Raw genomic sequence first — 25,404 nt, forward strand, 5'->3', positions numbered from 1 at the left:
CTACAGCGATAGGCATTCTCTCTTATTTCAGATATGTCGATGATATTTTAGTCATCTACAAAGGAGTTTTTGATGGCATTAACCGTATTTTCAATCTCTTCAAAGAACTTGAACGAGAAAATATCCTTCACCAGCGAATTCGAAAACGAGGCCCTTCAATAGAATTTTCTTGACTTTACGCTTACGGTAGAAGAAAATAAAATCTCAGTTAATATTTTTCGTAAAGAAACATAAACCGATCGGATCGTACCTGCGTCTTCTATGCACCCACAATCTCATAAGAACGCTTTCTTTGACCCTGCTATTCACGGAGCTGCTTCTGTTCTATTGTCGAAAGAAATATTCGAGGAAGGAATTAATTTAATCAAAACGATAGCAGTTAATAACGAATACGAACCTGCCATAGTGAATAGCATTCTTAAAAAGAAAACTGTTAAAAGAGTTACTACACTCGGCACCTCCATCATTGAGTCCAGTCTAAAGAAGAAGTTCTCTATTCCTTTCTTGGAGTCCATCTTCTGTCAGATACAACGCCTTCTTCGTAATAAATACAACTGTAATGTTGCCTTTACAACCAATAATAGTTTGAAAAAAATGTGTTCATAATTTAAAATCGACCCGTTCCCCTTTGAAAGACTCTGGTGTCTATAAAATTCTTTGCGACACCTGCTCTTCTTACTACGTAGGACAAACAAGACGTGCTTTTACAGTCAGATACAAATATCTTTAAAGAAAAAATGGTACTAGCACTCAGAATTAGTCTTTTGCCGACCACCTTCTGATTACAGGTCACTCGCCTAAGCATTCTGCACACTGAGAAGAAAGGCGTAGATTAAATGTTCTCGAAGAATTATAAAGTTTTTAAACATCTTTCTCGAAATGGCCACCTTCTTAATGAGCAGCTACAGCTACGTAATAGAAGCTTCTTCAACGGTATAAAGCCGTTGCTTGATATTTGATTTCGTGTTCCTTCGTGCAGTTACCGAAATATTTTTTCTAAGTCGATTTATAATTTCTTGTTCATTAAATGGCTTATATTATCTACATTCCATATTACATCGTTATTTCTACTCGCTGAGTTATTCAGATCCCTTTGTAATTCTTATGGCGTTTTCAGGCTTTAAACTGTACTTCTAAGCTCTTATGTAGACAAACTGTTACCACGTCTGCTGCTGACAGATAAAATATTGCCTCTTACTTCATATATTAAATAATGCTCATCACAATATTCGCCTGTCTATATTTCGAATGTTAAGAAGCCTGTTTGTATTTGCGGCTACTAGATGGCACTTTTGGCGTAATGTTCACCTGCCGGGCGCCTAAGTATGATGCTACTGCAGCTCGATAGGTGTGAGCAGCCTACAGTGGGTTGCCTTCTATGTTTTCTATTTTAGAATTCTGTCACTAAAGCTTTATCGCTTAATATTTACTTTATACGTGACATGTAAGTACTGTGCCTTTTCTTTTTATACTACTAGTCAGTACTTAAACTTATAAAGACATGTTTCCCTAAAACTTTGCGCTCATGTTATAGGCCAGTTTCAATGTTTTATTTCTGATGAAGGCACTCTTAGAAGTGGCCGAAACCTAGGTAAAATAGCGACCGAGCGCTGTTTATTGGTTTAATTTTAAGGAGAGTGTTTTTTGCACCGTTGATTGGAATATGTAATGATACACTGACATCATTGAGTAATGCATATTAGCGGTTCTGGCGCTGCAGTCCGGAACCGCGGGACTGCTACGGTCGCAGGTTCGAATCCTGCCTCGGGCATGGGTGTGTGTGATGTCCTTAGGTTAGTTAGGTTTAAGTAGTTCTAAGTTCTAGGGGACTTATGACCTAAGATGTTGAGTCCCATAGTGCTCAGAGCCATTTGAAGTAATGCATAATTTTCCTCGTCTAGTACTAATATCTTGTTACTTTGTTTCTCTCTGTTAAGATGTCACCCGTGGCAGAATGCAAACTTTTCTATGGAAATGATACAGACCAGTCTCTTTTTAAGATCGAGTGTTATTCTGTGGTTTTTGCGAGTTTCCGTTCTGGCTTGCCTAAAGGACGGTGCGGTCTTTGATCGCGTGAGTCTGCCAGTTATCCGCTCCGCAATGGAATAAGTCTGCTGACCTCAGTAGCGGGGTGTGTTATCGCCTCGCGAGAGATTACAGGTCTTCCTGCTTGACACGGAGTCACCTCGTCGCAGCTGCGAGTCGCGGGTCATGGTCTGCACCCGCGTATCTACGCAACACCCGTCGGTGAGGTTTTGTTTCCTTTCCGACGCACACCAGCCGGCGGGCAGCGTATAAATGGACAGAGCTGCCGTTCCCTGGACTGTCGCCGCCGCCACACCGCCAAGATGTTTCTGCCACGGGGTGTTCTCTCTGCGTTCGGTCTCGCCATCTTGTTTCACGCACAAGTAAGTACCTCCCAATGTCTTCCTTCGTTCCTTAGCAGGAAATTCGAGGATCACTGTAAGAGTGATGAGCGCTCGTTTCTCCATACAATTTTATCAAGACAATGAAAAAAAAAATTACAAGATACTTGATGCCTAACAAACGGGTCCTCATGGAATCGCATAATCAAATTTACTTCCTATAGAATTAGTTTAGTGGCCATGCATCTATTTTCTAATGCAGTATGCAGCAGATCTAAAATGAATAAATACACTACTGGCCATTAAAATTGCTACACCAAGAAGAAATGCAGATGATAAAGGTGTATTCACTGGACAAAAATATTGTACTATAACTGACATGTGATTAGATTTTCACAGAATTTGGGTGCGTAGATCCTGAGAAATCAGTACCCAGAACAACCACCTCTGGCCGTAATAACGGCCTTGATACGCCTGGGCATTGAGTCAAACAGAGCTCGGATGGCGTGTACAGGTACAGCTGCCCATGCAGCTTCAACACGATACCACAGTTCATCCAGCACGGCGTTCCGAATTACTCTCCTGAACCCACCGATTCCATATTCTGCTAACAGTCATTGGATCTCGACCAACGCGAGCAGCAATGTCGCGATACGATAAACCGCAATCGCGATAGGCTACAATCCGACCTTTATCAAAGTCGGAAAGGTGATGGTACGCATTTCTCCTCCTTACGCCAGGCATCACAACAACGTTTCACCAGGCAACGCCGGTCAACTGCTGTTTGTGTATGAGAAATCGGTTGAAAACTGTCCTCATGTCAGCACGTTGTAGGTGTCGCCACCGGGTCCAACCTTGTGTGAATGCTCTGAAAAGCTAATCATTTGCATATCGCAGCATCTTCTTCCTGTCGGTTAAATTTCGCATGTGTAGCATGTCATCTTCGTGGTGTAGCAATTTTAATGGCCAGTAGTGAAGAAAAAAGGAAGTAAAATGAAAGTACGGAAAAGTCGGAATTGAAGATTAAAAGATTTCCTATCACTGCTAAGTATCCAGCAACCAAAATTGGCGAATGGTTTCTTGATCAGAAATAAAGAAATACGTGTTTTAGCAATTGTGGAAATTTAACTCCTATGGAGATAAATGGAACCGTCGTGTGACTAGGGCCTCCCGTGGGGTAGACCGGTCGCCTGGTGCAAGTCTTTTGAGTTGACGCCGGTTCGGCGATTTGCGCGTCGATGGGAATTAGATGACGATGATAGAGACAACACAACACCCAGTCCCTGAGCGGACAAAATCTCCGACCCAGGCGGTAATCGAACCCAGGCCCCTTGGTATGACAGTCTGTTGCTCTGACCACCCAGCTAATGGGGCGGATGTCGTATGGAGGTCTAACTGTGAATGAAAGCTTTCTTGAAAATAAATCATTAAAGAAGTACTAGAGCAATTTAAATCAATGAAAATTGGAGTTTGACTTGCAAGCTAGAAATAAAAAATAAGTGTTTCTGTCTATTTCGAAGTTCAACCCCTAAGCTTTTATGGAAATAAAACGTGTCACTATGAAAACATTTTCAAAGCTAAAGCTGTGAAAATTTGTATTGCGCTTGTCAGTTACAAAAATAAAGAAATATGTTTTTCAGAGCTTTTTTTTTGGAAATACAACCTCTGACACAGTGATGTATGCACTCCGTCTTCCGGTCACAAGTGTCCCATCTGGACCATCTCACCGCCGTGTCATCCTCAGTGGAGGATGTGGATAGGAGAGGCGTGGGTCAGCACACTGCTCTCCCGGTCGTTATGATGGTTTTCTTTGACCGGAGCCGCTACTATTCGGTCGAGTAGCTCCTCAATTGGCATCACGAGGCTGAGTGCAACCCGACAAATGGCAACAGCGCATGGCGGCTGGATGGTCACCCATCTAAGTGCCGGCCACGCCCGACAGCGATTAACTTCGGTGATCTCACGGGATTTCGTGTATCCACTGCGGAAAAGCCGTTGCCGACATAGTGATATAGGGAATGAAATTTTTATGAAAGGATTTCGTCATAAAAAAATTTTCTTTTAATTTAAATTTATGAAAATCGGTTTGTGACTTGTAAGAAAACGTATGTTAGGGGATGAGACTTTCTATGCAACTGCCACCACGAGAACTCATAAGGCAAGTTTAACAAGGAGCTCCGGCTCCAGCTACCAGAACCGCTTTTTGGTCAGAAGTATATCCGGAAAATACTCTGCTTCAATGGCCTTAATTAGCGTGGAAAGTTTAGGTGATGTTGCGTTTCGTGAAAAACATAATTCCATTAAATAAAAAAAAAACTGTTGAGACCATACAGTCTACATAAGCAAAGCAGCGGGTAGTAAGCTAGTTTACTATGAAATCGAAATTTTAACCAAGGATATTGTGTCATAATTGTCTAAATGAAGCCGCACGGATTGGCCACGTGGTTTGAGGCGTCGTGTCACGGTTTACACAAGCCCTCCCGCCGGAGGTTCGAGTCCTCCATCGGGCATGGGTGTGTGTGTGTGTGTTGTTCATAGCATAAGTTAGTTTAAGTAGTGTGTAAGTCTAGGGACTAATGACCACAGCAGTTTGGTCCCTTAGAAATTCACACACATTTGAACATTTTTGTCTAAATGAAAATAAAATATTTTTGTTTCCACTCACTAATCGCATGAAAATGAACTACAATTTGCAGAGAGATACGAAACGATATATCCTGAAAAACGTAGGTACATAGAGAAATAAGAAAAGTATTTTTCTATTTGATCTTACACATTTTGGTAAGGAATTTTAATTTGTTTTAACGACTTGCATTTTCATACAGTTAATAACTGAAATTGACAAAATGTTTTGTTTATTCAAAATCATTCAATAATATGAAGAAATCACATTACGTAACAATTTGATCTGCTTTACAGTATGGTGTATTTTGGTCGAAGATCATTCTCCAGCACGGACTCCTACGAACAGTCTAACATTCTGCGTGGTGTCTGTTTGTTCTAAGTCATGTCTCCCTACTACTTTCGCGCAACGACGCTCTGAGCGTGTTTTTTAGGGAATTGACTAGTTTGAACCTGGGACCTGTTGCTGGTAAGGAGACGCCAGACCACACATGACATGTAGAGTTCAGAAGAGTTCAGTGAGACTAGTGATGATATAATCAAATACGTAATGATTTCAGCGTCAGCTCCACTGCACTCCCTGTAAAAGAATCTTAATACTAACTAAATTTAGTGGAATGGGTTCAAGGCTTTCCTATTTTTAGTTAGCTGGTAAAATAACGTCGAAAAAGCAGTTAAGTTTACCATTGGAAATTTTATTCTACTCACAAAACATTGTTTATAAATTGCATTACTGATAAAAGGAAATATTTTAATACAGGATGATAAAAACCAACTGCATTCAACAAAAATTTGAACGAATATTCCCTGAATGGGTTTCCAAGTTCTACAATGGATCGAAGGATGACCTATGCCATATCACATCTATAATCTATGTTTAAGTTAAGTTTCATAAAAGAGAAAACTATCAAAACGGTCTACAGTGACCCTCAATTATCTTTAATTACTTATTTAACTTGTCGTAAATTACAGTGGCTGATGTGGCTTCTCAATAATTATATAACAGAAAAATCATTGGGTTTCAGATTTTAACTTCTAGTAGCAAATGTGAATACCATGAGCTTTAATTGACGATCGACACTAGTATTACGCAAAAAGGGGATGTGAGACTTCTGCAGTTCTGAGTGAAGCCTTATGACTCTTATGAGGCATCGCGTGTGTTCATTACCTTGTCGTTGGTTAGGCAGCGTCAGGGTGCGGCGGGCGGCGCAGCTCCACACACCTCGCCGTCTCGGAAGCAACTCTCTCTAACTTCTCCTTACTACAATTTACTGAAGTTGGTTTAAGAAAAGCTATCTGTCTGTGTTTTCAACTGAGCAATCAGGGTCTCAATGTTAACCTTAAGCTCCGCCTACAAAAATTCTGTCCATCCAATGAGAAACATTATACTTTTTGTGATGGGGCAATGTTTTTAATGTTTGCAACGTAACTGAGACGCGTATAGTCTCACGCTAAAACTTTCAGCTAGTGTAGCCCTTTTAGTGTTATAGTAAGATCTATATTGTTCTTCTGGAGGGCTCTATCTTTTAACATGGGCTGGGGGGTGGTCCTGGCGGTCAGCTGCGATGTGGATGTCCGTCCCTTATCATAGGGCCTTCTAGCTTAACACGGTTCTGCTCTTGGCTTCTCGTTTCTTCCCTCGGAACTGCGTCTGTTTCACAGTGGGAAGGTATCATATGCATTTAGGCGTTCTTGTGTTAGTCTGTGGTATTCCATTTGCTCACTCGTTGATCGTATTACTTTGGTTAATTTAATGTCAGGATTTATTCGGAGCTATGTGACATACTGCCGGATTTTCTATCATGTCAGGGTTTTCATGGAAGGTGTTGGATTTGCCTGACACCTTACAACAGTTATGTTGGCGTTTTTCGCAATGTCTAGCAGGAGTCAGCCCAAACAAGTACTGCTTTTTTCATGTTTTCCATGCTGCACCAAACTTTGGTCTGTTTCCCATTATAAACAGAAATCATTTCTTAAAGTAGAATTTTACGTGCTCACTCGACAGGGTGGCCCAAAATTACTCTAATGCGATATTCGGTTTGGTGACATGCATTAACAGTGACAGTAAAACGAGGAGAGTAGCAGTTACTCCACGACCGACTGAGCGGCGCTGCCATCTGCCAGCGACACTGAGCGTCGGCCGGGGTGGCGTGCGAAACGACCAAACTGGCCGAGGACTGGAGTGCTGGAGTTGCAGATGTTCTGCGTACTTTACAGTCAGCGCTAATAAGTATCGATAGAACACGTGTGACAACAGAACAATTTGGAACCGCTCTGTTGCATGACCACATAAAATTCCGCTTTAAATACAATCTTCGTTCTACCAGGAAACAACTGACGTTTTACATTCACATTGGGCATTGCATGGAATATGTGAGGAGTAGTAATTACCTGGGCGCATTCTAGCTCCACATTTCGAAAACGAAACTACAACATATAAATCTTGCTCTTGGCAAAAATCTGCGCTGGGTAATGTTTCTTCAAAAATGGTTCAAATGCCTCTGAGCACTATGGGACTTAACATCTAAGGTCATCGGTCCCCTAGAACTTAGAACTACTTAAACTAACTAACCTAAGGACATCACACACATTTTTGCCCGAGGCAGGATTCCAGCCCGCGACCGTAGCGGTCGCGCGGTTCCAGAGTGTAACGCCTAGAACCGCTCTGCCACTCCGGCCGGCCACAGTCACCAATTTAATCTGCAGCTGACCAGAAGAAGACCTCTACATTCCACGTTTCGTAAAGGAACACAGCGAATCGAGTACGTAACTGCTGTCCAGTACCCATCCAAGAGCACAAGATTTCTCCAGATCCGCGAAATTGAGGAGATTAGCACGCCTTTTCGGTGTGCAGTAGATGTGAAACTGTTGTGATGATATAACAGACGGTTAAGAACAAGAAACGGATATTCTTTATGCATGGTGGAGCTCCAGACGAACGGAGTTTGCAGCCTTTTACGTAAATCGTCTGCGGCATCAATTCTAAAATATTATTCTAGTGTATGGGGTCATTATCGAGAAGGTATTAGTAAGAGAGAACATAAACACATGCACTCCTAAGGCTATAAGGTTCTGCATTTAAAACAAGGTATTACGTCAGATCGTTGCGGTATGCGACCTATTACTCGTATGGAATGCAACGCTATTACTATCTCCTTGTAAGAAACGTATTTCCAGCGCACGACATACGTTCTCCTTGCAGGTTTCTCTACGCTAAACTACGGTGAAAATCTATGAAATGAAAAACTACTTCCTTAAAACTTCGATTCTTTGTGATACAGGTACAATATAGCTTTCCATAGTGTATAGCGTCCACTGTTCTCGTCCGGTCACGAATCAGAAACTGCACTACGCTCGCCAAAATGTTCAAATGTGTCTAAATTCCTAAGGGACCAAGCTGCTGAGGTCATCGGTCCCTACGCTCACACGTTACTTAAACTAACTTACGCTAAGAGCAACACACACACCCATGCCCCAGGGAGGACTCGAACCTCCGGCGGGAGGGGCCGTGCAATCCGTGACAAAGCGCCTCAAACCACGCGGCCACTCCTCGCGGCTACTGTGCTCGTATAAAATGATCGTTAGTAACGGAGAACACCTCACACAAAGAATGAGACGATGCGCGTTCATGTTACGACGAGCCAAACGGTAATTTTTTCATAATGGAGTGGTTGCGCCGGCCGGTGTTGCCGAGCGGTTCTAGGCGCTTCAGTGTGGGGGACCGCGCGACCGCTACTGTGGTGTGCGTACTGTAAGTCCTTAGGTACACACACCATCAGATTATTTGACTTGTTGCTCTAACGAAGTAGGCGAATGTCAGCAATATGTCTCGTGGTCTTATCGTGGCGTGTTTATCTTCCGCCGTTAGGTCAGACGATTGAAATGCCACTTGCAGCTTAGAGCAGCAGATTGACGGTGACCAACTTTAAACAGAACTTGATTAATTTTCACACACATTTATTAAAATAATAAAAAGGCATTGATATTACGTAACTTGATTCTGGATGCTGTTTACAATGGACAATCTGAAGTTCCCTTGGTCTTGGTACGTTAATCTTATTCTCACATATATCTCTGATACTTGACAAAGTGTCTATACATTTATCTTCATGGCTATGTGCAGGAATATGGTAATCTTATTAGGCGCAGACTGAAACTTGACTATAGACTGGTACAGACAAATGTAGAACTCGTACAGACTGGTACAGACTAATGCAGACTGGTACAGACAAATGCAGACTCACTAATCGGTGGTCTGTACTCTCGTTATAATACCTCGCGCGTTCATGTATCACTGCGCGAGTGTGATCCGCGAGGAGAAAAGGTTCTACGTTAGCAGCAATCTCATTGGCTGCATTACATATTAATACGCAGATCGGCGGAAGCAGAATTCGGTCCGTCTCTATGGCAGTGCCATCTCGTAGTGCAGAGACAGACAAGCGCTGCGCCTGCGCTGTGGTGCTTAGCGGGGCGCGCTCTAGTGGGAAACTTGTGTACGCACTGACTACGCGGATCTATGTACACAACAGCTACGTTCGCAGGTTCGACTCCTGCTCAAAGCCATTTGAACCATTTTGGAGAGGTTGCTGACACACAATGTTACGGCTCTCTGTTGGTCAGTACCTCGTGTCCTGTGAATTCACATCACTGGAAAGATGAAACCAAGATTTGTCGCTGATGATGTAATGAAATGAAATGAGCGTTTGGCGTCACTGGCCGGGAGGCCCCTTTTGGGGCAGGTCCAGCCGCCTTGGCGCAGGTCTTACTACATTCGACGCCACCACATTGGGCGACGGGAGAGCAGGATGGGGATGAAATGATGAAGACAGCACAACACCCAGTCCCTGAGCGGAGAAAATCCCCGACCCAGCCGGGAATCGGGCCCGGACCCGTAGGATAGCAATCCGTCACGCTGAGCACTTGGCTATCGGAGCGGACACTGATGATGTAATAGAAAGGGTCTGACAAACCACCGTTGATGTTGTTCAAAAGCCACGTGCAGTAATCTACACGTTTCTGATTCGTCCTCCCATAACGGCTGCACAAGCGTCACAGGAGCTGGCTTCAGATTACGACTTTTCAACATCTGCTGGCAAACGACCCTAGTTACATGCGTCAGTTGGGCCAATTTACGTGTCGACTGCTTTGGACTCTGAACAATTCTTCTGCGAATATCTGCAATAACTTCTGGTGTGCAAACTGAAGGAATTCTTTGTCGTTTTACATTTTGCACAGATCTGTAGGTGCACCAATTCTTACACAGACTCTGTATTGCTCTCTTTGCTGGTGGTCCTTCATCCGGATAGCATACCATGAAAATTTCGCGAGTTTCCTTAACCGAATTTGTTTTCGCACATGCTTCCACAGTTCTTCATTCTATCGAGAAAGTCATTTTGCAAACCGCAAAGAGGAATTTCCAGTGTCGCTAATGAAAAAGCTGAAATGCTGAGAGAAGAATAGTAACAGTTGATTATTGCATAACACTGTCCATTGTTGTAGCTCTTTGCTCTGTTGCAGAAGTCGAAATGCTGCATTCACATTCAAACGTGAGGAGGACCGCTTTTAACTGCACTGCCCTGTAAATTGGGTGCCGTGTCTTCGGTGACACACCCGGCATGTAATATGACGAAAAATATAAGCCTCTCATCAACACTCCCATAGTGTGTGTGTGTGTGTGTGTGTGCGTGTGTGTGTGTGTACTGTGCCGCGCGGGATTAGCCGAGCGATCTAAGGCGCTGCAGTCATGGACTGTGCGGCTGGTCCCGGCGGAGGTTCGAGTCCTCCCTCAGGCATGAGTGTGTGTGTTTGTCCTTAGGAGAATTTAGGTTAAGTAGTGTGTAAGCTTAGGGACTGATGACCATAGCAATTAAGTCCCATAAAATTTCACACACATTTGAACATTTGTGTGTATTGTGTCTGTTGAACAGGGACCTAGAAACAACGGAGAGGCTCCATCCCACCATAACCCGCAGTGGTCCGCAACTCCACAACAGTCCACCCACCATACTGCCGCCATACACCAAACCAAGGGTTATTGTGTGGTTCCACCTTCGGCCCCCATTGGACACCCCATTCGTGGAAACGTTTCATACCAGACGAGTGTAGCCCCAAATGTTTGCTTGGTAGTGTACTTATGGTGTGCACATACGTGGAAACAGTGTTTGCGCAACAATTGCCTACATAGTTTAACTGCGGCGGAATAACGGGAACCAGCCCGCATTCGCCGCAGATGGAAAACCGCCTAAAAACAATCCACAGGCTGGCCGGCACACCGGACCTCGACACGAATCCGCTGGGCGGATTCGTATCGTGGACCGGCATGCTTTCCCGCTCGGGAAGCAGCGCAACAGACCGCGTGGCTAGCCGGGCGGGCTCCCTTAGGGTACTTCCACATCTAATAATTTTGCTCCGATTAGAGCGCCGTGCAAAGTTGCATCCGCTAATAAGTCCTGAATCCGTCACAAATCTGGCCGACATTCTTATTTTGTTCACTAAGCGACTGCCGTACACGGCTTTTACCTACGCCAGGGAATTCACAACCAGACCTTGCCTTTGTCCGTCTTCAGTGCGTTTTATCGTGTAAGGCAGCTTCATCATCTACATCTACATCTACATCCATACTCCGCAAGCCACCTCACGGTGTGTGGCGGAGGGTACCCTGAGTACCTCTATCGGTTCTCCCTTCTATTCGAGTCTCGTATTGTTCGTGGAAAGAAGGATTGTCTGTATGCTTCTGTGTGTGCTCTAATCTCTCTGATTTTATCCTCATGGTCTCTTCGCGAGATATACGTAGGAGGGAGCAATATACTGCTGGACTCTTCGGTGAAGGTATGTTCTCGAAACTTCAACCAAAGCCCGTACCGAGCTACTGAGCGTCTCTCCTGCAGAGTCTTCCACTGGAGTTTATCTATCATCTCCGTAACGCTTTCGCGATTACTAAATGATCCTGTAACGAAGCGCGCTGCTCTCCGTTGTATCTTCTCTATCTCTTCTATCAACCCTATCTGGTACGGATCCCACACCGCTGAGCAGTATTCAAGCAGTGGGCGAACAAGCGTACCGTAACCTACCTCCTTTGTTTTCGGATTGCATTTCCTTAGGATTCTTCCAATGAATCTCAGTCTGGCATCTGCTTTACTGACGATCAACTTTATATGATCACTCCATTTTAAATCACTCCTACTGCGTACTCCCAGATAATTTATGGAATTAACTGCTTCCAGTTGCTGACCTGCTATTTTGTAGCTAAATGATAAGGGATCTATCTTTCTATGTATTCGCAGCACATTACACTTGTCTACATTGAGATTCAATTGCCATTCCCTGCACCATGCGTCAATTCGCTGCAGATCCTCCTGCATTTCAGTACAATTTTCCATTGTTACAACCTCTCGATACACCACAGCATCATCTGCAAAAAGCCTCAGTGAACTTCCGATGTCATCACCCAGGTCATTTATGTATATTGCGAACAGCAACGGTCCCATGACACTCCCCTGTGGCACATCTGAAATCACTCTTACTTCGGAAGACTTCTCTCCATTGAGAATGACATGCTGCGTTCTGTTATCTAGGAACTCCTCAATCCAATCACACAATTGGTCTGATAGTCCATATGCTCTTACTTTGTTCATTAAACGACTGTGGGGAACTGTATCGAACGCCTTGCGGAAGTCAACAAACACGGCATCTACCTGTGAACCCATGTCTATGTCCCTCTGAGTCTCGTGGACGAATAGCGCGAGCTGGGTTTCTCACGACCGTCTTTTTCGAAACCCATACTGATTCCTACAGAGTAGATTTCTGGTCTCCAGGAAAGTCGTTATACTCTAACATAATACGTGTTCCAAAATTCTACAACTGATCGACGTTAGAGATATAGGTCTATAGTTCTGCACATCTGTTCGACGTCCCTTCTTGAAAACGGGGATGACCTGTGCCCTTTTCCAATCCTTTGGAACGCTACGCTCTTCTAGAGACCTACGGTACACCGCTGCAAGAAGGGGGGCAAGTTCCTTCGCGTACTCTGTGTAAAATAGAACTGGTATCCCATGAGGTCCAGCGGCCTTTCCTCTTTTGAGCAATTTTAATTGTTTCTCTATCCCACTGTCGTCTATTTCGATATCTACCATTTTGTCATCTGTGCGACAATCTAGAGAAGGAACTACAGTGCAGTCTTCCTCTGTGAAACAGCTTTGGAAAAAGACATTTAGTATTTCGGCCTTTAGTCTGTCATCCTCTGTTTTAGTACCATTTTGGTCACAGAGTGTCTGGACATTTTTTTTGATCCACCTACCGCTTTGACGTAAGACCAGAATTTCTTAGGATTTTCTGCCAAGTCAGTACATAGAGCTTTACTTTCGAATTCATTGAACGGCTCTCGCATAGCCCTCCTCACACTACATTTCGCTTCGCGTAATTTTTGTTTGTCTGCAAGGCTTTGGCTATGTTTATATTTGCTATGAAGCTCCCTTTGCTTCCGCAGCAGTTTTCAAACTCGGTTGTTGTACAACGGTGGCTCTTTTCCATCATGTATGTGTACTGCCAGTCGTTACGGAAGATATTATGTTACAGGTATTTGCTGATAACACAGCGACAGTTGGCGTCTACTATGAAACGCTGAGCCTACCGTGCAAAGGATTCTTCATAGACCAGCTGCTTCCGGCTTATAGACAGGCTCCAGATCGTATCACCGTTACACTGGTGCCATTTGGCAAAACTGTGGTAAGTAACACTTTCTCTCTACTTTCTACTGTTTAAGACGATTGAAGCACAGTAAACTACACGTAAAGCTTTATTTCACACCACTCATCAGTGTTACATTACACACACACACACACACACACACACACACACACACACACACACACACACACACACACCTGCTGCAGAGGACAGCACATTCTACTCTATACATCTACATCTACATTTACATCTACATACATAGCCTGCCAACCACCCTACGGTGCATGGCGGAAGGTATCTTGTACCACTAGTACTCGTTTCCTTTGCTGTTCCACCCGCAGACAGAGCTCTAGGAAAACGACTGCCTATATGCCTTATAGTATTCACAAAATGAAAAAATTCGACACATTTCAGTCTTAGCATCATAGAAAGAGCTCATTCCTTATCAAGATCAAGCTTACACCAGAAACAGGCATCTTAAATAACACTTGCTAGGAAATCAGCTGGAACGTTTTGTATTTCCTTTTCCTTTTAAAAAAAAATGAAGGTAACATATATCTTCATATCACAGCTTAAAAGGCACTTCCTAAAATACACAGCGAACAGCGCCACAAGTAAAAGCGTAAGGAATTGCAAAGCATGAAATTGGGTATTACCCACATAATCAGCCATCTTCCCAATACCAAAACACCTGACTAGTCAAGAAATAAATTACTGTCCAAGGCAAAAGTGGATCCAAACCATTTTCCACAGCACAGCGACGCTCCAGGAGGCTCTACGGTGGGACGACCACTAGCCCAGACACATCTCACTACAGCCCGGCAAATGCCAAATCCAGCTGCCCGGCTGTACGAAGAAGCACTCCCTGTGTCTAACCACTTAGCGTCGAATGGCGTTGCCACAGTGGTAACATCGGTTCCCACCAGATCACCGAAGATTAGCGCTGTCGTACTTGGCTACCGCTTGGGTGGGTGACCATTTGGGGTCTGTCGAACACTGTTGGTAAAACAGTGTGCAATCAGCCTGTGAGGCCAGTGTGGTGTGCGTACTGTAAGACCTTCGGTACACACACCATCAGATTATTTGACTTGTCGCTCTAACGAAGTAGGCGAGTGCCAGCAATATGTCTCGTGGTCTTATCGTGGCGTGTTTATCTTCTGCCGTTAGGTCAGACGACAGAAATGCCACTTGCATGCTTAGAGTAGCAGATTGACGGTGACCAACTTTAAACACAACTTGATTAATTTTCACACACATTTATTAAAATAATAAAAAGCATAGACATTACGTAACTTGATTCTGGATGATGTTTACAATTGACAATCTGAAGTTCCTTTGGTCTTGGTACGTTAATCTTATTCTCACATATCTCTGATACCTGACAAAAGTGTCTATTCATTTATCTTCATAGCTATGTACAGGAATATGGGTAATCTTATTAGGCACAGACTGAAACTTGACTATAGACTGGTACAGACTGGTGCAGACAAATGGAGACTGGTACATACTGACTAATCGGAGGTCTGTACACTCGTTATAATACCTCGCGCATTCACGTATCACTGCGCGAGTGTGATCCGTGAGGAGAAAAGGTTCCACGTTAGCAGTAACCTCATTGGCTGCGTTACATATTAATACACGGATCGGCGGAAGCAGAATTTGGTCCATCTCTAAGGCAGCGCCATCTCGTAGTGCGGAGACGGACGAGCACTGCGCCTGCGCTGTTGTGCTTAGCGGGGCGCTCTAGTGGGAAAGTTGTGTACGCGCTGACTACACGGAACTATGTACACAACAGCCAGTTTAAGAGCTGCTTGACTGAGGAGTAGCGGCTCTCGTCACGAAAGCTCGCAACGGCCGGGAGAGCGGTGTGCTGACCAAATGCCGCTCCACATCCGCTTCCAGTAACGCCTAACGGCTGAGGATGACACGGCGGTCGGTCGGTGCTGCTGTGCCTCGAGAGGCATGTTCATACAAAGTTAGAGGTTATTCGCACCCGCCACCCGTACTCGCCATCTTTCTGTACATCAGCAAACAGCTGTTAATTGCTGCTCACGCTGTTCGTCGGGACGTTTTTGTGTGTGGAGAATATGAGTGGTCCACCTACTCTTCCATGGGGGACTCCTGACCACACCCTCGTCTCTGACGATTCGAGAAGCTGGATGTTCCTTCTGCGATATTTCAGCCACTGTACATAATTACTGGCAGCGCTGGTCACGAGAATGTACGACCATGCTCTGGACAGCCACGTGGCACTACCGAGAGGGAAGACCATCGTGTTTGGAGTATGGCTATGTCGCATTGCATCTGCAGCAGAATCTGAGCAGCAGTTGGCACAACAGTGGCACAACTGTTACAGATCGGTTACTTGAAGGACATCTCCGACCCGCACGGCCTGTAGCGTGCTTTTCAATGACCCCAAACCACCACCATTTTCGACTTCAGTGGTGCCAAGTGAGTACTCATTCGAGGGCAGGGTGGAGGTCTGTTGTGTTTTTCGATGAAAGCTGCTTCTCTCTCTCGGTGCCAGCGACGGCCACTCGTTCGTTAGGAGCAGGCCAATGGAGGACTTTCAACCAGACTGTCTGCGAGCTAGGCACACTTTACATACACTTGGAGTTACGGTCTGGGGTTGGATTATCAAATGACAGCAGGAGCACTCTCGGTGTCATCCCACGCACCCTGACTGCAAACTTGTACGCAGCCTGGTGATTCGGCCTGTCATGCTGTCATTAATGAACAGCATTCCAGAGAGCGTTTTCCAACAGGACAACGCTCGCCCACATACCGCTCTTGTAAACGAACATGCTGTACAAAATGTCGACATGTGCCTTGACCTGCTCGAACACCAGATCTGTCTCCAGTCCAGCACAAACGAGACATGATGGGACAGCAACTCCAGTGTTACCCACAAATAGCATTAAGTGTTCCTATATGGAACGACCAAGTGTAAAACTGGCGTGGAACTCCATCCTACAAACTGACAACCGCACCTATACAACACAATGCATTCATGTTGCTTGCTTGCGTTGAACATTCTTGCAGTTATACCTGTTGTTTATCCACCTGCTTTCACAACTGCAGTGGCTTCTCACGCTTATATTACCTGTGATCTAGCAATGTTAATCACTTAAATTGTTACCTATACAAATGTGTTCCCGAAATTTCATTACGCTATTTTTTGAGTTCTAATTTTTTTTCGCCAATGTATCGTCGTGGACAGTGGTAGATAAAACTTCACGATCGGTGGAGGCTTCTTCTGTCTTTAAAGTCAACTTCACCAAAGATATCCGTGCATATTGATATCAAATCACTTGTTTGTGACCTGGTGTCTGGTGTAAATCAAATGACTTATAGGAAACTTATAACTGTTACGTAAAAGCCTTGCCGCAGTGGATACACCGGTTCACGTGAGATCACCGAAGTTAAGCGCTGCCGGGCGTGGCCAGCACTTGGATGGGTGACCATCCCGGCCGCCATACGCTGTTGCCATTTTTGGGATGCACTCAGCCTCGTGATGCCAATTGAGGAGCTACTCGACCGAATAGTAGCAGCTCCGGTCGGAGAAAACAATCATAACGGCCGGGAGAGCGGTGTGCTGACCAGACGCCCCTCCTATCCGCATCCTCACCTGAGGATGACACGGCGGTCAGATGGTCCCGATGGGCCACTTGTGACCTGAAGATGGAGTGCTATGCTATAACAGTTACGACAGGCGAAAACTGTTTTCCGTGCATAAATTTACCAATTAATCTTATTAACTTTTTAATTAATTAAGCCGTAGGCCTGTAACTACATAACTGATATCGTGAGTATGTATGCAGTAAGAATCCGCGATTGGGAACAAGGTGTTTATTTTCTTAAACTCTCTTTCTTTGTTAAGTGTCCCGAGTGGAGAGAAGCTGAGGCCTTTCCACGCGGTTTATACACCTGAGGTATGTCTGCGTTTCACACGCCGACTTCGTTTACTGCATGTAATTCATTACCACATGAGTGGACAAACGCTCTTCCTCTTTTAAAGACAGGAAAGTGGGAAATCAGCTGTCTCAATCCTCATCCCATCTTCCTGCCCAAAATTTTTGACAGATGAATGCATTCTCACTCTTTTAACAAGAACATTGTAAATCATTTAACCCAGTCTCTCTTTGTAGTTAAGCGTTCGTACAAAGCATCTCCCTCTAACTGCCACTATCCACATATGCCCCTTTCCCACTGTTTCCTTTACCTCCCATTGATTTACAGTATATCCCACTATCACTCCTATCTCTCTTTCTCTCTCTCCCTCTTACAATGTCTCCTTCTGTCTTTCTTTCCCACTACTATTGTCTCCACCATAAGTTGGTAGCTTAATAATTCTCAGTAGTCCAGCTCCTGCTCACGAATCTTTAAATTTTCGGTCCAAAATGCGTCCTCCCCTATTTTACTCTCCAATTTGCCGGTCTGGGAGTGTCCAGACCCCCAAGACTATGTATGATCTCGACCCATCCGTATTTTTAAATTCCACTGTCTGTTGTCTCTTTCGGTCCCAGTGCACCTACCTCCATCTATTTCTCGTTCTGTTTCACTGACGTCTTTTTCTCCTCCTTTCCCTTCCTCTCACACTGCCACTGCCTCCTTTCTCTGCCGCCGCCACCGTCTCTTTGCTGCTGTGTTCCAGCACAAAAAGTTTTGGGAGGAAGATGGAATGGGTACTGACTTCCCTGTCAGTCTTTCCGAGAGGAACATATCCGCCATATTTGTGCTCTGACAGGAGTGTTTTTCTGCTACTCCCCCTCTTTTCCTTGCTATAGTAGTGTGTGCTGCTTATATAAAACGAATTATGTACGTCACCAAAGTTTTGACTGTTTTTTTATGTGCTTGGAAATACTGATACTTTGATACATACAAATAACAAATAAGTTCGCATCGTAAGAGATTAAGACAAAATAGTTTGCTTTGTATTTCTTCTGAATACTTTGCTCGCCGATCGCATTTCATCGAAAATTCGCAGTTAATGATTTGTAAAAATGTTATTAGAAATATTTCACTGAATTTTCAGTCATGCCAATTTTATAAAATCTCTGACATTGATTTTAAGTTCAGTTTGGTATGTTAAGACCTTTTTCAGCACATTTTTTCCAGCACTACGCTCGGCATATTTGTGAAGGCATGAAGTGTCCACCTTAGAGAAAGCAAGTCACAAGGTTTTATTCGTGAGAAGATGCCGACTAAAAACTTAGTTTGGTGACGTCCGAACTATTTCGATGAGCCTATAGTCCTTGCCATGTGTTCACTGCGTCAGTTAAATTTACATTTACGCCTAAGACCGAATATCAGGCGCATTTTTATGTGTGTAAGGTCTGTAACATAGACCTCGGTAACGGATAATGATTTCGAAAAAAGTTTCAAGGTCCTCAAAAAATTGTCTTAAGGATTTATGGTACAAATTTCGACGATCTACTATGAATATAAATCATAAAAGTTGCCATTCCCACAATTGGTACTTTTCGTACTCAAAAATCATGGTTTTTTAGTGGTTTTCTCACGCACCACTGATGAACAAATAGAGCCTAAGGTCGGTGTTAGACCGCTCCTAACGCAGAAGAATCAACTGGTCTGCCCAATTTGGCTAGACCGGAGGACGTATGTAATGTTTAAATTTTGACCCTGTAATGCAGGACACCTACAGTATGCCCGTTCTTCCGATATATATACAAACGGTCGTTAGGCAAAGGGTTCTCCAAAACATATGACCACTTACCTCTGTTATGAATAGGAGCCAAGATATGAGACCCTGAAAAGTCGCATCTTCCCGCACAGACGGATAAGTACACTAGCGGAAAAAAAATTAGTACACCCTTTCAGGGATTTCCAATTCACTCAAGATTTATTGTTGCAACACTGTATATGGAGTACACGAAATGATTACATTTACACATCAATAGCACAGGCGGTTCTGAGGTGTGAGGTATCGAGCCATGCTGAAACACCCATATTAGTACGTGGTGCAGTCTACACAGGCGGCAATGCAGGCGCTGAATCTGGCATCCAGTCGATCGTACAAAGGGAAACGTTATGCCACGACTGCTCGGCGTGTTCACGTAATTCTGTAATAGTTGTTGGTTGATGAGCCGCACCAGTCACTCCTCGTCCCATCGTAGCCCACACGTGCTCGTTTGGAGACAAGTCCGCGGATCGTAGTGGCCAGGGAAGCTGCGGCGCGTCTTGCACAACACGGGCAGCGTGTGGGCGGGCATTATCTTGTTGGAGCAATACATTACCTTTCTTTTTCAAAGAAGGCAGAAGAATGGGTATAACAACATACTGCAAGTACCGAGCGCTGATTAACGTCCCCTCCAAAAACAGCACATGTGAGCGACAGTTGTAGCTTAGTGCACGCCACACCATAAGGCCTGGGTTTGGGTCAGTATATCTTGGACGAATGCACTCTAAGAGACAGCACTGACCAGGTCTACGTCGTACGCGCAAGCGACCATCACTTGCGTGCAGGTAAAACCTCAACATCTACGTATATACTCCGCTAGCCACCAAGCGGTGTGTGGCAGAGGGCACAATTCGCGCCAAAGTCATATTCCGCCCCCTCTGTTCCACTCGCGGATCGCGCGAGGGAAAAACGACTGTCTGAACGCCTCAGTACGAGCTCTAGTTTTCCTTATCTTTGAATGGTGATCATTGTGCGATTTGAAAGTTGGTGGCAATAACATATACTCCGTTAAGATCGGATTTCGGAATTTAGTGGGCAGCCCTTTCCGTTTAGCGAGCCTCCTATCTGCAAGTGTGTCCTACTTCAAACATTCTATGAGATTTGTAACGTTCTCGTTATGGATAAATGTACCAGTCACGAATCTTGCCGCTCTTCTTTGGACCTTCTCAATCTCTTGAATCAGATCCCATTGGTAAGGGTCCCATACAGACAAATAATACTCTAAGACTGGACGAACTAACGCATTGTCCTTGTTGAAGGACTTCGTCGCTTCAAGATTTTACCAATACAACGCAATCTAGAGTTCGCCTTACCCGTTACTTGTGTAATCTGATCATTCCATTTGAGATCATTTCGAATAGTCACACCCAGATACTTGACGGATGTTACCGCTTCCAAAGACTGGGCATTTATTTTGTACCCGTACATTAATGGGGATTTTCGTCTTGTTATACGCAGTAGGTTACACGTACTAATATTGAGAGATAACTGCCAGTCATTACACCACGCATTTATTTTCTGCAAATCCTCATTGATATGTTCACAACTTTCGTTTGATACTATTTTCCTGTAGACTACAGCATCATCGGCAAACAGTCAATACCATCAACCAGATCGTTTATGTAAATCGCAAAAAGCAGCGAACCTATTACGCTGCCCTGGGGCACAGTTGAAGTTACCCTTGTTTCTGTTGAAGTCTCCCCGATCAGGACGATATACTGCTCCCTGTATGTTAGAAAACGTTCTATCCAATCTCATCGGATAGACCGTAAGCGCGCACTTTTTGGAGCAAGCGACAGTGCGGAACTGAGTCGAACGCCTTTCGAAAGTCGAGAAATATGGCATCAACCTAGGAGTTGTTATCTAGAGCCTGTTGTATATCATGCACAAAGAGGTCCAGCTGTGTCTCGCATGACCGATTTTTCCTAAAACCGTGCTGGTTTCTGCAGATCAGCTTCTCAGAGTCTATAAGGTCACTATGTCTGAACACAACAAATAGATGTCAGTGAAATGGGCCAGTAATTATGTGCATCCGATTTTCTACCCTTTCTTATAGATTGCTATGACTGGGCCTTCTTCCAGTCTCATGGAACCTTCATTGCTCAAGACCATGGCGCACAATTTCCTCTCCCGAGCGATCTTCTAACGACACACGCGAATCGTGTACCTGTCCCCACTGCTAATAAACAGTTCGCAACAGTTCTTGTTGACACGTCTCGGCTCACAAGCTTTCTCATGACCCACTTGGTAGCTGTACCATTTGCCTCTGCTGCCCTTGCAATACCACGATCCTGGTGGGCGTCTCTGCTGCGTCAACGTCCAAAACGTCACCTACGGTTTATGAGAACGTTCACGTGACTGCTGATCTCAGCATCGTTACACAACGTCCAACGTGTGTGGTAATTCTCCAAAAGAACCATCCCGCCACAATCTGATCCCTGTCACTCACGCTCATTTGGCTGTAGGTGGCACGAGTGCCTGTCCGTGGCATGGTTGTCTGCCTGCTTCACACTTTTGCACCATACTGAGCCTTCTGGGTGGGAGCATTCCCGATTAAAGTGTAGACACAGACGGCGCTCTCGTAGCTACGCCACTTGCTGTGGGATAACATTCAGTGTGAGTACATCTAGACTCACGCTCATAAATTAAGGATAACTGAAGCATGTGGTGCCACACAACGTGGCACTACGCAAAACTGGCGCTGATAGCATAGGCACATAGGGAATACACACGACACAGATCTGTTAAGTCCACGGTATGATAAGTTGAGAAAACTGTTGAGAAACACATGTGCTACAAAACGCCACTGTTTCCTGCGCATGTACCCCGACATCAATATGGGATATGACCACCATGCACACTACACAGGCCGCAGAACCGATTGGCGTACTCTGGAGTGGGTGGTCGAGCAGCTGCTGGGGTGTAGCCGCCCATTATTGCACCAGTGCCTGTCGGGGCTCCTGAAGTGTCGTAGGGGTTTGAAGACGTGCAGCGATACGTCGACCGAGAGCGTCCCAGACGTGCTCGATGGGGTTTAGAACAGGCAGGCCACTCCATTCGCCTGATATCTTCTGTTTCAAGGTATTCCTCCACGATGGTAGCTCCGTGGGGCCGTGCGTTATCATCCATCAGGAGGAAGGTGGGACCCACTGCACTCCTGAAAAGGCGGACATACTGGTGCAAAATGACGTCCCTATACACCTGACCTGTCACAGCTTCTCTGTCAAAGACATGCAGGGGTGTACGTGCACCGATCATAATCCCACCCCACATCATCAAACCACGACCTCCATAAAGGTCCCTTTCAAGGACATTAAGGGGTTGGTATTTAGTTCCTGGTTCACGCCAGAGGAAAAGCCAGCGAGAATCACTGTTCAGACTATACCTCATCTCGTCTGTGAACATAACCTGGGACCACTGTTCCAGTGACCTTGTACGGTGTTCTTGACACCAGTGGTCAGTGGAATGCACCTTGTAGGTCTCTGGGCGAATAAAGTATGTCTGTTCAGTCTTCTGTAGACTGTGTGTCTGGAGACAAATGTTCCAGTGGCTGCGGTAAGGTTCCGAGCAAGGCTACCTGCAGTTCTCCGTGGCCGTCTGCGTGCACTGATGGTGAGATATTGGTCTTCTTGTACACTGTGGACGTCCCGTACTGTAGCGCCTGGACATGTTTCCTGCCTGCTGGAATCGTTGTCATAATCTTGACATCATACTTTGTGGCACACGGACGGCCTGTGCTACGACCTGCTGTGTCTGACCGCTCCTAACGTCATCAATATGTGCTCTTTGAGCCATTTTCAGCACATAGTCACCATTAGCACGTCTGAAAACGTCTGCACACTTATTCGCTGCACCGTACTCTGACATGCACCAAGACACCTCTGCGTATGTGGACTTCTGCCAGCGCCATCGTGCGACGACCGCAGGTCAAATGCACCGCATGGTCTTATCCGGAGGTGATTTAAACCCGCAAAGCGCCCACCAGTGCGTTGTTTCATCATGTATCAGCATTATCTTCAATTTATGAGCATGAGTGTATCCCAGGTCTCATATGCCGTCGTGGATGGAAATCGACGTCGTCTTTCCAGGTGTGTGAATTTTTTTTTTTTTTTTTTTGTTTTTCTAGCTGTGTACAGAAACTCAGCTTCAGATTCGATGACTTGTTACTAATTAATGAAAAGCACCAAGAACTGACGGAAGATTCTCTTAACTTAGTTACTAACTTATGCAGTTTTTACTTGCTTGTGTTTATTACAGACTGTGTGTGTCAATTGCTTTTGCTTTCACAGGTTAATAGCACGGATCCTCTCACTTTCATATGCGAGCACGGTGAAAAGGAGTGTGAAGGACTCAAAATCCACTCGTGTGCCGTAGCCCTCGTCCACGACCAGACCTCGCTGCTAAACCTGACGGAGTGCACGATCCGCAACCAGACAGACCCAGAAGCAATTCTGACTGATGTAAGCCAGCCTTGAATTCGCATCGATTGTCGTTCAGTCGACTCAGATTAGCTGAGCTCGGGCGGTGAGAACGACTTAACCAAGCGCTCCCTGCCTTTGTAGCCTGACAGATATTGCTTCTTATTTTTATAGTTTTTTTATCTTCTTATTAACCAGCTGTGGACACGTAATAAATTCAGACCCTCTCCTTTCCTTGTATTCTGTTATTGCAGTAGTCCTTCACCTTCTCCCTATGTTGCCTTCTCCTTTCTTCTTTCCATGTTGTTCCGAATTTCTTATTTTATCTCCACTGAAAGCCTTCTGAATGTAGTATTTTATTGTTAAAAAGATTTCGTTCTGCTATTTCCGATTTTTTATTCTAATTTTTTTCTACTCCTTTCCTTATTTCTATAATTCATGCTGTTATGATTTCTTCTTCCAGAAATACAGAAACATTTATTTCGCGAGCCTGTTCTCATTTATTCGGTAGAGGTGTCCAAAAAAGATTAATCTTCTTGTAACCATTGCTTCTGATATTTCCTTTGTATTTTTGTCGATCTCCTCACTACTTCTCATTTTCCAGGTATCTGTAGTTTGTATTGCGTCCATCATTTTTTTCAACAATACATCTTCCAGGGACCTCTATCCTATCCAGTTTATAGATCATTGTTAGGCATTCAGATCCATATAATATTCTGGTAGTATTATTGTGGTAATGTATTTTAGTTTTGTTTTTCTAGATATGTATTTCTTGTTGTAAGTATTCTTTGTCAGATCATATGCTCCCTCCTTATCGTTACGTCTTACATATACTTAAAAATTTTCTAGTCCCTTCTGTTGTATAGCTTCTCCAAGATATTTAAATTTACTAACTCGCTCTATTTTGCCTACCTGTTTTTCTATGAATTTTGGTGCATTTTTTATATTTGTCATTAATTTGGTTTTTTTTTCAGCTAAAATTTTGAGACCAGATTTTTCACTATTTCTTCCAGAAGATTTATTTGAATAACTGCGTCTCTTGTGTTCCAAATTGGACTCCAAAAGCCAGTCAGTTTACCTTAATACCATTTGTCTTCCTTCGTGGAATTATTCATTCAATTTTGTGAGCTTTCTAGCTCCAAATTCCAGATCCTTACTACACTACTGGCCATTAAAATGGCTACACCAAGAAGAAATGCAGATGATGAACGGGTATTCGTTGGTCAAATATGTTATACTAGAACTGACATGTGATTATATTTTCACGCAATTTGGGTTCATAGATCCTGAGAAATCAGTACCCAGAACAACCACCTCTGGCCGTAATAACGGCCTTGATAAACATAGCTTGGATGGCGTGTACAGGTACAGCTGCCCATTCAGCTTCAACACGATACCACAGTTCATCAAGAGTAGTGACTGGCGTATTGTGACAAGCCACTTGCTCGGCCACCATTGACCGGACGTTTTCAATTGGTGAGAGATCTGAAGAATGTACTGGCTAGGGCAGCAGTCGAACATTTTCTGTATCCAGAAAGGCGCTTACAGGACCTGCAACATGCGGTCGTGCATTATCCTGCTGAAATGTAGCGTTTCGCAGGGATCGAATTAA

The 25,404-nt window shown here is 44.4% G+C and overlaps 1 protein-coding gene across 1 annotated transcript in view; it reads left to right on the forward strand.

Moving 5' to 3' along the window:
- Positions 1-2,253: 2,253 nt before the first annotated feature.
- The window catches only part of LOC126106614 (gamma-interferon-inducible lysosomal thiol reductase-like), a 42,502-nt gene continuing 19,351 nt past the window's right edge, over positions 2,254-25,404 (forward strand). The window contains exons 1-3 of the mRNA XM_049912964.1: positions 2,254-2,408; positions 13,563-13,712; positions 23,664-23,834. Coding sequence (XP_049768921.1) covers positions 2,349-2,408; positions 13,563-13,712; positions 23,664-23,834 — 381 coding nt within the window. The 5' untranslated portion in view covers positions 2,254-2,348. The remainder of the gene's footprint in view (positions 2,409-13,562; positions 13,713-23,663; positions 23,835-25,404) is intronic.

This window comes from Schistocerca cancellata, chromosome 10 (assembly GCF_023864275.1).
Source record: "Schistocerca cancellata isolate TAMUIC-IGC-003103 chromosome 10, iqSchCanc2.1, whole genome shotgun sequence".
Taxonomy (NCBI): domain Eukaryota; kingdom Metazoa; phylum Arthropoda; class Insecta; order Orthoptera; family Acrididae; genus Schistocerca; species Schistocerca cancellata.